Source organism: Sinocyclocheilus rhinocerous, unplaced genomic scaffold (assembly GCF_001515625.1).
Source record: "Sinocyclocheilus rhinocerous isolate Xijiao unplaced genomic scaffold, SAMN03320098_v1.1 scaffold541, whole genome shotgun sequence".
In the NCBI taxonomy this organism is placed as follows: domain Eukaryota; kingdom Metazoa; phylum Chordata; class Actinopteri; order Cypriniformes; family Cyprinidae; genus Sinocyclocheilus; species Sinocyclocheilus rhinocerous.
Genome location: NW_015658519.1, coordinates 2,995,274 through 3,010,510, shown reverse-complemented (window position 1 = coordinate 3,010,510; position 15,237 = coordinate 2,995,274). Strand labels below are relative to the sequence as shown.

The window sequence follows — 15,237 nt, the reverse complement described above, 5'->3', positions numbered from 1 at the left end:
AAAAGCAATTACACCTATTTTCATTGAGAACAGTAAAGCACGCCGCACCTTTCATGTTTGCCATTCTCCACATTAGCGAAAGCAACAGGATTGAATACATCACCGGGAATCATTACGTCGCTCATGTTCGCACTAAAATCTAATCCTCATTCTTGTTACCCGCTTTTCAGCTCTAATATACTTTGCAGCTCAGGACGATTGTAATGCTCTGGAACATGTGGCTCCATTAGAGGGATAAAAGGGAGGTTGATAAATTGTCCTTTTAGTCCCTTTCTTTGACTCCACAAATTTACATTATCTAACAGGGAACAAATGAAAAGACCCTGATTAGTGTGGAATGAGTTGGAAGAGAAACCATTCATCTTTGTTAGCATCCCCCTGTGTTCTTTTATGTTGTGTTTTTACAAGGATGGGAGCCAGTGTGCTTTTCCCATTCGACAGCCCAGCTCATGGACTGACAGAGTGGTCATCACTAACGCTCTCTCTCAGTGTCCCCCGAAACAGGAGTTCAACACTCTGAATGCTGGTGACTTCTGAATAACCTCCTGAGGTAGTGGGAGCTCACCCTTAAATGACCCCTCACTCTGAAGAGATCTTGGGGGGTGTTGAGGGGTCTCCAGACCCTCTGGTAGCCTTGTGGGGACTGAGCGCTTGGAATTTGGAGAATTTTTTTTTTCCTTCTCCAAACTCTCATAGGCCATGGTCAGCAGATCTTGCACTAAACAGTTTGTCGACAAAGAATATTATGATAATCCCCTGACCCAATAAAACTGCAAATTAGAATGCTAATCTAAAATAATTACTTGGGGTTGATAGGTTTAATGAATGCTGTTTAGTTTTTTTTTACACAGTTAATAGTATTTTTTATTAGTATAAACATTTTGTTTCGAAATTATATAATGAATTATGCAAGATATTTCATTCAAAATCTCCCCATTATATCTGCTTGCTTTTAGTCCATATACTAATAGAAAACATTTAAATGAGCATTAAATCAAAATTAATTTGCTTTATTGAAGCTACATGAGTGTTACAGTGAGTTAAAGTCACTAAAAATGGTGTGACAATTTAAAAAATTTCTTCTCCCCCCAAATTTCTAGTAAATATTACAAATAATTACAAAGAAACGGCAAGTAACACATTTAATTAAAAGTGAAATTTGAAGTGAAAAGCCTGTAGTATTTTCTTGTAAAACATACTTCAACTTATTTACAACTTTGAAAAATCATTTTTAAATAGTGTATAATGCAATAAATAAAAAGGAAGATTATTATAAAAAAGCTGAAATATTAACACGTTTTAAATCACATTCATTCAAAAACAACAACAAAATAATTATTTAAAAAATTTAAAACAAAGTAGCTAGTATGAGCATGAACAAACATAATCTACCTAGTATGATAGTTTACAAAAAAAAAAAGTATTACTCAGTAATTTCTGTGAATGATAAGAAAAAACAACAAGTCGTATACGTTTAATTTGGCAAATTGTACAGCTTCAGGAGACTGTCATTGGATCTGGCCCTCGCCACCCCCTCGGTGGGGCCCCAAGTGTTGCGCAGCGAATCCTCAATCAGATCGCGGACAGCAGTGGGGAGATGCTGCCGTCCAGAACGGCAACCCAAGACACTTTACGAGAAAATTGGACAGTTCTTTCACATTCGTCCAAACATGGATAATAACGACACATATCTGCATCTTAGTAAGTGCTTCGTAGTTTTATGTCTTTTTTTTATTCCCGGAAGTCGTGCTGCTTTCTGTCCATGCCTCTGTGTTGGAGTGCCCCCCCATGCCGTGTGCTATCTGAAGTACGGATTCTCCAGACGGACTTTGTACGATATGCTCATAAATTGTACGTGCTTGAGTTATCGGCGCAGTCGTGTCATGTGTATTGACTTGGAACCAGTGCCAATGTTAAAATCAGGTGATAAAGATTGTGCCTCTCAGTCAGGGTCAAGGGTTGGCACTTTAATTGCGGTTATGTAATTTATAGCTTTCCAGAGCGCCTCTTGTTAAACTGTTTGCTGTCGAGTAGTTATTAATGGCTCTCAGTTGGTATCTGGACAGCAGTGTGTCGTGGGTTATTTATTTGTTTATTTATTTATTTAGCAACAGTTTTGATTCTTTAGAAGGTGTAGCCTATGAAATAACCCAGAGTTGCCGCGAACTGGATCAACCATTCACGACGACTATTGAAGATCAGAACAGATTTTTTACTACATGTGGAAAATGTTTATTTATTTTTTTGTCATGCAGTTAGACTTAGGAGCATCTACATTTGGCTCATTCATCAAACTAAGAGGAAATTTGAGAGGAAATGCTGCTGGATAGCTCTGACAGATCACCAGGATGCTCCATTTTCTTCTTTAACTTAATCCAGTTTCATCGTATGCTTAATTTCTTTAATCAGTTTTCTTTTGGTGTTGAAATGTAAGTACACATTGTGTTTGTGGCATGTTGTGATGAAATTGATTATTTTATTCTAGATACCATTATGTTAAGTAGGCCTAATTGTCACAGTTTAACGGCTAAAAAGAAGACGTTATTTTAACCACCACGAGCGACAGGTTTAATTTACCTTGAACAAGTCCAACATTTTTTTATATTTTAACAGCACTGGTATAAATTGTATATTTTAACAGCACTGGTATAAATTGTATATTTTAACAGCACTGGTATAATGATCATCCTGAGAATGATTTACTGCGTTCAAGTTTGTGACTGAGACAACTTATTTGTCGTCCAGCTTTTGTTAAAATGACTTATTCAGTGTGTATTGAACTGAAATATTAACTATCACTTTTACTGCCTTTAATTCAGGTCTCTGGGGTGAAAGTGTGTTCACATTTCTCACAAACTAAGGGCCTGAGCTAATGCTTGTCACGGCACATAACATCTAGCCTGAAGTCATTTCATTAACACCCTACTTGTGTTTATTAATCTCACCCCAGATGCTGTTGTTATTCCGAGACAAATTGTGAAATATGAAGTAAATTTTAAGATTTTATCAGGCACTCACTGAGTTGCGCGCGCTCTAATAATGCCAATCGCTGCCTCGAGCTGCGTAATTTGCGTTACGCGCGTGTCATTTCAGGCACAGAGCATTTTCGCACGCACGCACGGCCTCAACGAGGTCATGCTAAAAATAAACGTTTTTTTTTTCATGAAAAATTTTGTTATTAATTTATTAGTGGTTTATTATATGTTGTGATTTTATATTATGTTAATGATAATATTAGCCTAATATTATATATGTATATATATATATATATATATAATTTACATTTAGTCATTTAGCAGACGCTTTTATCCAAAGCGACTTACAAATGAGGACAATGGAAGCAATCAAAATCAACAAAAGAGCATTATGCAAGTGCTATGACAAGTCTCAGTTAGCCTAATGCAGTACACGTAAGTTGTTTTTTTATTATATAATAAATAAAAAAGAAAACAGATAGTATAGAAAAATAAGAAAGCAAGCTAGTGTTAGAGGCCTTTTTTTTGCTTTTAGTTAATTGTGTAATAAAAGAAAACAAATAGATTTAATACAAAAAGAATAGAGAAGCTAGTGTTAGTTTTTTTTTAAAGAAAACAAGCAGTTAGTAAATGTAAGTCTAAAAGGGGCATGTTTTTTAAGAATAGAATTAGAATAGAGAGTGCTAGAGTTAGAGGGTCAAATAAAAATGGAAGAGAAGTGTTTTTAGTCAATTCTTGAAGATGAATATATATATATATATATAACAAGACTTTGGAAACAGTGGAAGCAGCCTTAAAAAGCAGTTATTTATTAAATTTTTATTTAAAACAAAATTAAATTTATTAAAAAAAAACTGATTTTGACAAAAAATATATTAAAACAGTAAACGTAGGCAATAGCTATTCATTGTTTTACACAAATATAAGGGACACAAAAGACCATTAGACTTCTTCTTATGCAATAATATGCATAAGAAAAATCTCATTAAAGAAGTGCATGCAAGCCAAGAGGGCTACAGCTGCACGGAATTTCTCAAAATTTTCTCCAAAATTTGGAATGGACAAAGCATGATTTTGTGTATACTGAAAGAGAAAGGCCTTGGCAGGCCCTTCAGTATTGTTGTAGCTGTGTGTTCAGCTCATGTTCCAGTAGTCGGTGAATAGAGTGCATGATGAACACATACAAGGCCAGTGTTGTGTCTTGGGTGTTTAAAGACCCTTTCTCTTCCTTGTGCTTGAGGTGGTCTCGTTAGATAAAGCTGCCGTATCCTATTCCACCTTCACTGTTGCAACTAAATGCAAGTGTTGCCCTTCTCATGCTGAGAAGAAACCTAACAACCATTGCTAAGACTGACCTCTCATCTGTGTGTTTGGTGTTGAAAAAGTATGTAACGATTCAACATTTTATAGCACAGTGCGAGTGTTTTTTTTTTTTATCAGCATCATTTCTGTTTAGAGAAACCTTCGCCATTGATAAAATCTATTGGGATTGGGATCAGTATACATTAGTTTGCATTTGTAGTCTGTTATTCTAGACCTACACGAAACACTGGAGCACAGAATGCCTGATCCATTAGATAACATTCAGTCTGAAAAAGCAATGGCGAGCACCTTCAACACAGGCCTGGTTGTTATTCAACTTGCTAATCTAATTGACAATTTTTCTGCCCCAGTTATGACAGTCTCTCCCAAGGACAGTCTCCGAGAAAAAACATGTTCCAGATCGCTCACCCCCATGCTCTTGGTTGTGTCACTCATGCTCCAATGTCATTCCTATATAGAAATATATTTCAATAGCTTATACTTAGTCATTTATATCGCTCTCTGTATTATTACTTTAAACTGAAAAATCTGATAAATAAAAAAACATTTCATTAAGATTTTTTGTTTTTGTATGTGAAATAGTGATTGATAGACCGTCGTTCAAGATGTTTTATTAAACACTACCACAAAGCCAAATCAGCACACATTCCTTCTCTGACATTTAGAACTAAACCTTATTATCAGATTTTGGGCATGCATCAATAAAGCAGTTCCCCTGTGAGCCACGGGATGATAATCTCTTTAATCTGAGCAGGTAATCCAGCATCAATCCACCACACATCCCCAGGGGGATTGTCCCATCCAGCCTCACCCCCTTATTCAGCAGGAGAACAGATACTTTAGGATCCAGTATAGTATATACAGTGAAAATACTAACCTTTATATAATGTGTTTTTTTCTGGATTTTTTTGGTTGGTATTCTGTCTCTATACGTTAAAATAAACCTACCATAAAAATTACAGACCCTTCATTTCTTTGTAAGTGGACAAAATTACAAAATCAGCAGGGGATCAAATAAATATTTTCCCCACTGTATGTTATCCTGAAAAGATAAACAAACGAATTAACTGACTGCATTTTGTCAAAATTGCATAGCAGGTCATGGTGGCCAAAACTGAAAATGTCAACACTCTCATGGCAATTTGTAACTATTTTACATTTTTGGCAAACTGGGGGCTAATTCATATCTAATTTGTACATTTGTCTGCTTATATCTCACAGACAGTTAGGTTTAGGGGAGGATTTTTTTTTCTAAAGATCAAAATCACAAATCACAACATACAACTTCATACAAAATCGCCACCTTGTAGTTTTCTCATTTTCTCATGAGATCGGGTTATTAAAAAGGTAGTCCAATTTTGCTTGATAAAATTCTTTAGTTTTTGAAAACTAGTTGCAGTCATGAAATGCAGTATATATGTCCAAGACAAGGAGTACAATCACATTTTTCGATTTTCTTCATGTTTTTTTCAAGGTCTTATTTAATGCTTATAAAACACAATGTCAAGGTGTTTGGGTTAAAATGCTATGAAGTCATCTCAGGGTTTGTTTCCATGCATTTTTAAAAATAACCAGAATTTCAGCCTAGTTTTCAACCTATTTCTCACTAGCCTCGTTTCAGCTGTATTTTCATGATAAGCACTCTCAATAAGTCTTGTTTAGTCTTTTTAGATTAATTCAATTTCTTATGGCTCCTTAAAATTATCTAGGTGACCTACAGGGCTACTAAACACATTATATAAACATTTCATTAGAAAGCCACACTAGGTTTAATTGTGGTAACAATACACTACAATTGTACACCACAATCCTGTTGAAGCATTCAGAATAGCAATTAATGACAGCATGCGGCTTTACATGCAGACATATGGTGTTCTGTGCTGTGCAAGCGAATTGAATATTTGGATGATTGAGTGACTGTATTGATTTTCCATAATCTCCGCTAGAAAGCAAATTATTGCTTATCATTCTGTCATAGAGATTTGCTGAATAATCAACAAACGATTACTCAGATTCATCCCACTTAAGCTGCTAATTCCATGAGAATATGTGCTTAACTACATGAGCATATGAATTCTCTCTCTCACACACACATATGTTGGGTTTCCATGTTTTATGAGGACATTCTATAGACTTAATGTTTATGGAGTGTTTTTATACTGTTCAAACTGTATTTTACCCATAAACCTACCACTTTTCAGATTTTCAAAAAAAAACTTTATTCTGTATGATTTATAAGATGTTTTCCTCATGGGGACCAAAAATGTCCCCAGAAGGACAAGGATTTTGGATATTGCCATCTTTAATGTAAGGTATAACTGAATATACAGTATATTACTGTAAACCTACCATTTGTGTTTTGTAAGGTTTTTTTTAAGAAACCAAGGCTGCATCTATTTGATTAAAAAAATACAGTAAAAGAGTAATATTATGACATATTATTATTTAAAGCAGCCATTACTCACATGACACTTCTGTAATCATTCTAATATGCTGACTTGATGCTCAAGAAATTTTTTTTTTATCAATTTTGAAAACAGTTGTGTGCTGATTAATATTTGTGTGGCATTTATTTAAAATAGAAATTATTTTGTAAAATGTAAAAGACTTTACTGCCACTTTTGATTAATTTAAAACATCCTTGATGAACAAACATTTGAACTGCATCTACAGGATTATCATTAAATAATATTGATTATCATATTATAATGCTTGACTGACTGATGTTAAGAGTGTACTTTGAGATATTTATAAAACTGTGCCATTTTACAAACAAACATATACATATGTTTATACATATGTTATACATAAGTGGAGTAAGTCTGGCGAGTAAACAAAAAAATGTACTAGCCAATAGCGATTCAATTGCCAAGGTGTTAGTAGAGGGCTGCATATCACCATTTATTTCTATTAATGATCTGTTAAGCTTTATAGAAGGTAATGATGTTAAAAAAAAACTGCTTTCTAACAATCGTCTGAGGCTAAAAAACTGGCTAATCATAAAATCCGTTTCATAACACTGGCACAAACTCTGCTGGCCTGTTAAAATTGTGTTTTGAGGATCCTCAGCACGAGTGAAAGAAAGTGCCAGAACTCTGGCATTGAACATGCACACCTAGGCTTTCCAAGGATAGATGTTCCTCTAGATCAGAATGTGACATTTAGAGGTCATTAATAGCACAAGAATCTAGCCCGGCCCGGGCACGGAGACCACTCTCCCCTAACACACTTGAGTAAGTGTGGGTGCTGAGGATAGCTTTTACAATGTTCCCACTGGTTATCCAGGGCATTACAGGGCATGTCACAGTGACAGAGCCATCTCAGTGTGAGGAACAGGAGGCATCACAACAAAGACACTTGGAAAGCCACCACTCTATCATGCCTTTAAAAATACACTGAGAGTGAGTGAAAATGGTTTATTGGGATGATCTGACTGACTTTGGACTGAGTTTGTGCATGTGGCTGATTGTAACATGAATGTGAAAACTAAACTGTATGTATTGTGAAGGTATGGTGAGGGTCTAAACTGCATCTCCCCTGCATGATAGGCTTCTTGGTTTTTATTGGTGAATGCCATGTTTTGGTGTTAGTATTTAAACTGAAAATGCTGTTTTAAGAGTTAAAGCTTTACATTAGCTGTGCAGTTTGTTGTTCTTGCTAGCATTATAAACTCCCTCAAAAAGAAGGGTGTTATGTCTACTGGTCGACCAATCAGGTTTTTCAATGACCAATGCTGACACCTAGCCGATATAATGCAGATATGCATATTAATTTATATATAATAAATAATGAGCATGTGTACATTTTAGACCCATGAGTGAGAGACCTGAAATTTGATGCGTGTCTGAAATTTGATGTGTGATGATCCATGAATGCCCGCAGTCACTGCTACTCACTTTTTTGACCCCTGCTACTGTGCAAATGCCACCAACCATTACTGCCCTCATTGACAGGGCCCCCAGATGTCTCACAGCATTTCTAGAATGAAAATGTCAAACTGTCACAGTTCATTATCTGTATTTATATAGTAGATGAGTATAGAAGATATTTGTGAAACATTCACTAGTCAACCATGTATGCATATGTTTAAATGATTATTTAATGATTAATATTTTTATTTTTAATATTAATATTTGTGACCCTGAACCACAAAACGAGTCATAAGGGTTGTTTTTTTTTAAACAGATTTATACATCATCTGAGAGCTGAATCAATAACCATTGATGTATGGTTTGTTAGGATAGGACAATATTTGGCCGAGATGCAACTATTTGAAAATCTGGAATCTGAGGGCGAAAAAAATCTAAATATTGAGAAAATCGCCTTTAAAGTTGTCCAAATAAAGTTCTTAGCAATGCTTTTTTTAAAGTTTTGATATATTTACAGTAAGAAAATTCACAAAATACCTTCATGGAACATGATCTTTACTTGATATCCTAATGATTTTTGGCATAAAAGAAAAATCGATAATTTTGACCCATACAATGTATTGTTGGCTATTGCTACAAAAATACCCTTGTGACATATGACTGGTTTTGTGGTCCAGGGTCACATTTTACAGTTGCATTTAGTTGTTGATGTCGAATACAGACTAATCCCCTATTTCTGTTCTCAGGTTCTTCTTTGCAGGTAACACTCGGTCACCTGAGCTCTCCTCCATCCCAGCCTCCTCTCAGCTCCATGGTGTCCCACCATCACCCCTCCATCATCAACGGTCTAGGGTCGCCATACTCAGTCATCACTTCCCCCTCTCTGGGCTCACCTTCAGCCTCCTTGCCCACCACCTCCAGCATGGGCTATGGAGCGCTCAACAGTCCACAGGTACAGTACAGAGAAAGAGACAGTGGTTCTCAACTAGGGAATGCACTTATTTGATAAAAATACAGTAAAATAGTAATACTGTGAAAATGTATTGCAATTTAGAAGAACTGTTTTCGTTTTTATATATGTTTTCAAATGTAATTTATTCCTGTGATGGCAAAGCTGAGTTTTCAGCAGCTGTTACTCCAGTCTTCATGTCACATGATCCTCCAGAAATAATTCTAATATGCTGATTTGGTAATTTATTTGTGGTGGCAAAGCCATTTCAGTTGGTTAAAAAGAGTGGGAACACTGAAAAATATAATTATGTATCATTGTTATATCATACTGTAGTTACTTTTTATACATTTACAGACACTAGGAGTGCTCATAGATTAAAATAACAAAACTTGGACTGTAGTAGGCCTGTGAATATTGTTGTGTACAATCAGGCGCCTTGGAGTCAAAAAGGCTGAGAATCACTGGTCTATGAGACATTGTAGTATTTATATCACTAGACTGAGCTTAAAGTCTGCTATAGATTTTTAAGGAATAGTTCACCCAAAAATGAAAATTCTGTCATTAATTACTCACCCTCATGTCGTTCCAAACCTGTAAGACCTTTGTTCATCTTCAGAACACAAATTAAGAATGTACACACATGCACCATGGTACTGTCATGAATGTACATCGAATTTTGAGTCTTTTGGGGGGGGGGTAGCACACAAAAATTATTCTCGTAGCTTCATAAAATTAAGGCTGAACCACTGATGTCACATGAACTATTTTAACGATGTCCTTACTATGTTTCTGGGCCTTGAATGTGGTATTTGAGTTGCTGTTTATGGTGGATCAGAAAGCTCTCGGATTTCATAAAAATATCTTAATTTGTGTTCCAAAGATGAACGAAGATCTTACAGGTTTGGAACAACATGAGCGTGAGTAATTAATGGCAGAATTTTCATTTTTGGGTTAATTATTGTATATTATCAATCTAGTTCAAATTCTCCATTCTCATATCCTCCCTAAACGAGAACAACTTCTAGGTATTTAATAAGCACAACCTTTTCTTTGCTTTGCTTTGGATCATTTGTGATGTCTCACGGAAGAGATAGTGGGACATCCATGCTTCCGATCAGAGAAACTTTAGCTGCAAGAGCGAACCAGCGAGGAAAATGCAGAATGCTCTTTTAATGCATCTCTCCTTTCCTCTGCAGGGCCTCCCTCTAGCTCGAGGGAGAACAGCCCATTCAGTTTATTCTAGCCTAAAAAGAGCTAATGTAGCGTGACGGACAGCCCTAGTATAACCTTGGCTCACATGGAGAGAGATATCATTGAGGCTGCGCTACAGTGGGCGCAATATGCAACACTTCAAGAAAGCTGTGGAAACCTGCCATACTATTAGCTGTAAATAGCGTCATGTGTGAACGTCTTGCCTGAAAGTAGGGACGCCTCTATAGAGGAACGCTTCTTGTGAGCGAGGGCCAAGCACTCTGAATAATAAATAGACTATAGGCAGCAGATTAAAGGGAGCGAACGTGATGGTGGCTGCTGTGTATCACCTTCCGAGCATCTTTCTGCCTCACTGAACGGCTCACCGTTTCAGGATAGCGCTCTCACAAAATGAACATGTTTGTGTGAGAGTGAATGCATGTGTGCATTTTTTGCCTTTACTGTTTGAAAGCTTCAAAATGAACATTTCTGCCTGTTAAAGTCGACATGAAGTCAAAATTTACTTTTTTAATGCATGTTCGTGGTCTTATTAACCATACATTATTTTTTTAAAAAAAGTCTTTATAATCTTTCTTCAGAATGTCATAACTTGCTTTTTTGCTTTTTTGCTGTCACTTGGGCTGCGTGGGCTGCTGTATGTTAGCTAATAGCTAAATCGCTATTTAGCCATTGTAGTACCTTTTGAAAAATAAGTACAATTTAGTATATTTAAAATCAAATACAGAAATTATGTACTTTAAAAATAATATGCTTGTGCGAGAGCTGATTGTAATAACTGCATGTTAATTGCAATTAAATGTATTATAGTTTACAATTTTAGATTAAATTAATTAAGCTGAACTTTAGCATGCTTTTTGACCCTCTTAAATAGGACTTAAGTATGTTATATGTAATTTAGTAATTACTTCTATATGACTTTTATCTTGAAGTATGGATCAATTGTACTGCATTTATGATAAACTAAAATATATGGGATGTATTTAAATATATTTGAAATTACAAATTTGTAACGATGAAGTTGCAATTTATTACATTTAAAATATATTAACTTTAAATGTAATATTGAATAAAATTCTACAGTTAGAGTTATAGGGTTAATCCATTAATTTGGTCAAAAAATGACCAGTCCATTAAAAATTGCTTGTAATTCTCTCATTATGCTATATTATCACCAACTCTTAGATTTAGTCTTTTTGTTAACTTGTTTTCCTTCAGTTAGCATAGGTTTTGTATTTCTTATTAGAAGTGATTATTGATTTAAGCTTATGCGCCTCAATTTTTGAGTAAAGAAAATAATTATTTTTGGACTATTTTGGAAATGTTCACTCAAAACCTGAGGTGCATGAACTCAGATCAGTGAGGCCTACGATCAGTCAGTTCCAAAAAGAAATACAAAACCTGTCCTAATTGAAATAAAGCAAGTTGATAAAAAGACAGAATCTAAGATTTGGTAATAATATAGCATAACAGAAATTTATAAGCAATTTTTTGTAGGCCTGTCATTTTTGACCGAGAACACCATAAGTGTAACAAGTGTACATGCTGTGTAAGCAAAGTCAGTACATTTTAGTCTAATGCAATTACATTCACTAGCATTTTCTGGAAAAAGAAAATCCTCTCCTTGTCAAAATGACCAAAACACAACTAGTGGTCGACCGATATATCGGCCGATATTTGGCATTTTTTAAATATCGGCATCGGCCAATAAGTTTTCCTGTTTGGCCGATGCGTTCTAGGCGGGACATTTATTTTGACGGCGCTGAGAACGTCAGCGCCTGAGCACACAGTGCTTACATTCTCCCTCTTGTTCGCTGTTGTCGTTCAGTTCTGTCTAATATGGATTATCTAATACGTCTGTCTAATAATCAGATAGAACGGTTAAACAAAGGAATTAAAATGTATACAAAAAGTATTATAACGATTGCTTTTATATTATTAGTAATAGAAAGGCAAACATTATAATACTTCCTTGTTTGCCGTCAGCATTCAGCAAATACGCATTTATATCATTTAAACAAATCTTTCTAATAAATGTCTAATAAACAATTAATTTCAAAAACCTTGCAAACTTAGTCGGATCCAGTTGTGAGATCTTGTGAAATGTGCATTTGTATCCTGCATGATCGCATGTTCTCTGCTTGACGGTCAATCCGTGAGAATTGAATACGGACAGGAGGAGAGTTCAGCTTCACTGGAGACGCGCGATCGACAAACTTTAAACTAGTGATTTCAAATTATGCTGCGCTTTATGCATTTGCCCACTGTCATATTCATGTCATTTTCACTGTGTGCTGTATGTAAAATGAGTGTTACCTTGGCTTTATTTGAAAAAAATATGATTAATGCACACAAACTTCCCAGAATACTGAGTGCCCTGTTGGTTACAGTGTTTACTTCCTTTTTAATTATATTTTTATTAAATATTTATTTATTTGTGAAAAATACTTTGTCATCTAAAGTATAAGTATGTTTATTTAACACATTTATTTTTTAATCAATTTTCAAATGATTTCAAATTTCTTAAATATTAATTAAAATAAGTAAAATTATATCGGCCATCGGCCACCCTGCTTTCCAATATATCGGCATCGGCTGTCAAAAAACCAATGTCGGTCGACCACTAAACACAACATGAGGGTTAAGTGACGTGAGTAATACTTAACATGAAAAAGTGCACTTTAAATAGCCAGATGATGCACTTATCTAACAGAAATATGGAATATTGGACACAGTTTGATGACAAAATAACCATTTAAACATCACACTAGATGGTTGAGTACATAGTGTGTAGTATAAGTGTACAAATAGTACATAATTTGGGGCACATCTATAGTCATAAAAATGTACTCTCTTAAAACACTTAAGTAATATGCAGTATTAAAATCTGCAGTATTTTTTAAAATATACTTTTAAGATTTGAAGTACACTACAAGCGCACATTCAGGACAATTAAGCACACTTTTTTTTTTACAAGGGTTATTAGCAAGTTCACATTCAGGTCTGACTCTATTCTGGTATGTATGTACTGTAACTCCCACTTTTAACTGTCCAATCTATTCAAATAAAGTCACAAGCTTGTTGAATTGTCAAAAATACATTAATTATACAGCATTTATGCAGCAGGAGCTGGTTTGTTGTTGTGTATAATGTTTGAAGTCTGAGATTAGTGCACTGTTGGGTCGAAAGCTAAATACTGCTTTTTTGCAAAGTTTGGGGAAAGACAAAATTGTATAAAATATGCATTAACAAATGCGGAGCTCCCAGAATCATTAAAAATGCATATCCCGTCATTGTATTTAAAAAAAAAAAAAAAAAAAACCGTTCAGCTTTTTAAAAAGACCCACTGGGGTTTAGCTGGTTTGTTTTCAGTTTCCATTCCCTGACCTTTCTATCTCTCTCTGGGCATGTGTGTCTAATTCTATAACAGCCTTGAACATGATCTTGTTTCGCTCATAAAACTTGCCATGTCAAGTATGACCGTTTGCTGCCATCTACTGGTGAAGACAAACTTAATTTACCCTTAGCCGATACTTTCACTGTAATTAATCACTTTTATTTATCGTAGCACTTTAAATGATGTAGTCCATAGTTTTCGTATTTCACATTACAACCATGTAAACATCTAGAAAACTGTATACCATACATGTCTAATAAAGCTCAAAGCCACAGAAAGTGAATGCAAAAGGAATCATGTCACATGATCCAAAGAGGAGGTGCTCAGGTAACAATTTGATTGTTTAGGTGGTGGGAAACCACACACGGACACAAGCTTACTTTGTTGTTTTTTCCCTCTCCTTCCTTACAGATGAACTCTATGAACAGTGTTAGCAGCTCAGAAGACATTAAACCTCCTCCAGGACTGGCGGGACTGGGCAGTTACGCCTGCAGCAGCCCGGGGTCCCTCTCTAAACACTTCTGTGCCATCTGTGGAGACCGATCCTCAGGTACGTACCCTCATACAGCACATGTACACCAGTACATGTTTAGTCATGCTGATTCTCTCTTTAACTGGAGCCTGACCGACTTCTTCCAGCCTGACTGGGATAGTTCATCCAAAAAATAAAAAATCTGTCATCATTTACTCCCCCCAAACTTGTATGAATTTCTTTCTTCTGTGGAACTTGAAAGAAGATATTTTGATGAATGTTTGTAACCAAACAATTTCGGCTTCTATTAACTTCCATTGTATTGTTTTTCCATACTGTGGAATTCAGTGGGACCTGAAACTGTTTGGTTACAAACATTCTTTATAATATCTTCTTTCATTTTCCAGAAGAAAGAAAGCCGTAGAGGTTTGGAACAACGTGAGGGTGAGTAAAAGGTGACAGAATTTTTGGGTGAACTATCACTTTAATGACATGATATGATAATGTAACGTATGTTATCTTTGTCTACCTATAGGGAAACATTATGGTGTTTACAGCTGTGAAGGCTGCAAGGGCTTCTTCAAGAGAACTATCCGGAAAGACCTCACGTACACGTGTCGAGACAGTAAAGACTGCCAGATTGACAAACGCCAGCGTAACCGCTGCCAGTACTGCCGCTATCAGAAGTGTCTGGCCATGGGCATGAAGAGAGAAGGTGAGTGACTCAAATGAAAGAGAGGTATTTTTTGTTTGTGGATTATTGTTTGAAGCAATAGAAACGTTCCGTGTGTGCAGCGGTGCAGGAAGAGAGGCAGCGGGGTCGGGAAAAGAGTGATAATGAGATGGAGTCTAGTAGCAGCTTTAATGAAGAAATGCCAGTGGAGAAGATTCTGGATGCTGAACTTGCAGTGGAACCCAAGACTGAGGCTTACATGGAGTCCAGCACGGGCAACTCGGTGAGACACCTCGTAAAGTTTTGTAAGAAGCAATGTGATGTCCAGTAATATTGTAAAAATAAATAAATAAATAAATAAAAAAAA

At 35.7% G+C, this 15,237-nt stretch overlaps 1 protein-coding gene across 3 annotated transcripts in view; it reads left to right on the top strand.

Moving 5' to 3' along the window:
* The first annotated feature begins 1,546 nt into the window (after positions 1-1,546).
* The window catches only part of rxrga (retinoid x receptor, gamma a), an 18,839-nt gene continuing 5,148 nt past the window's right edge, over positions 1,547-15,237 (top strand). The window contains exons 1-5 of one of the 3 annotated variants that reach the window (XM_016531075.1): positions 1,547-1,701; positions 8,914-9,119; positions 14,137-14,275; positions 14,733-14,912; positions 14,993-15,153. In XM_016531075.1, the coding sequence (XP_016386561.1) occupies positions 1,671-1,701; positions 8,914-9,119; positions 14,137-14,275; positions 14,733-14,912; positions 14,993-15,153 (717 nt within the window). In that variant the 5' untranslated portion in view covers positions 1,547-1,670. Of the gene's footprint in view, positions 1,702-1,964; positions 2,430-8,913; positions 9,120-14,013; positions 14,053-14,136; positions 14,276-14,732; positions 14,913-14,992; positions 15,154-15,237 lie in introns of those variants that run through there. The other 2 variants (XM_016531076.1, XM_016531077.1) reach the window with 2 other exon arrangements.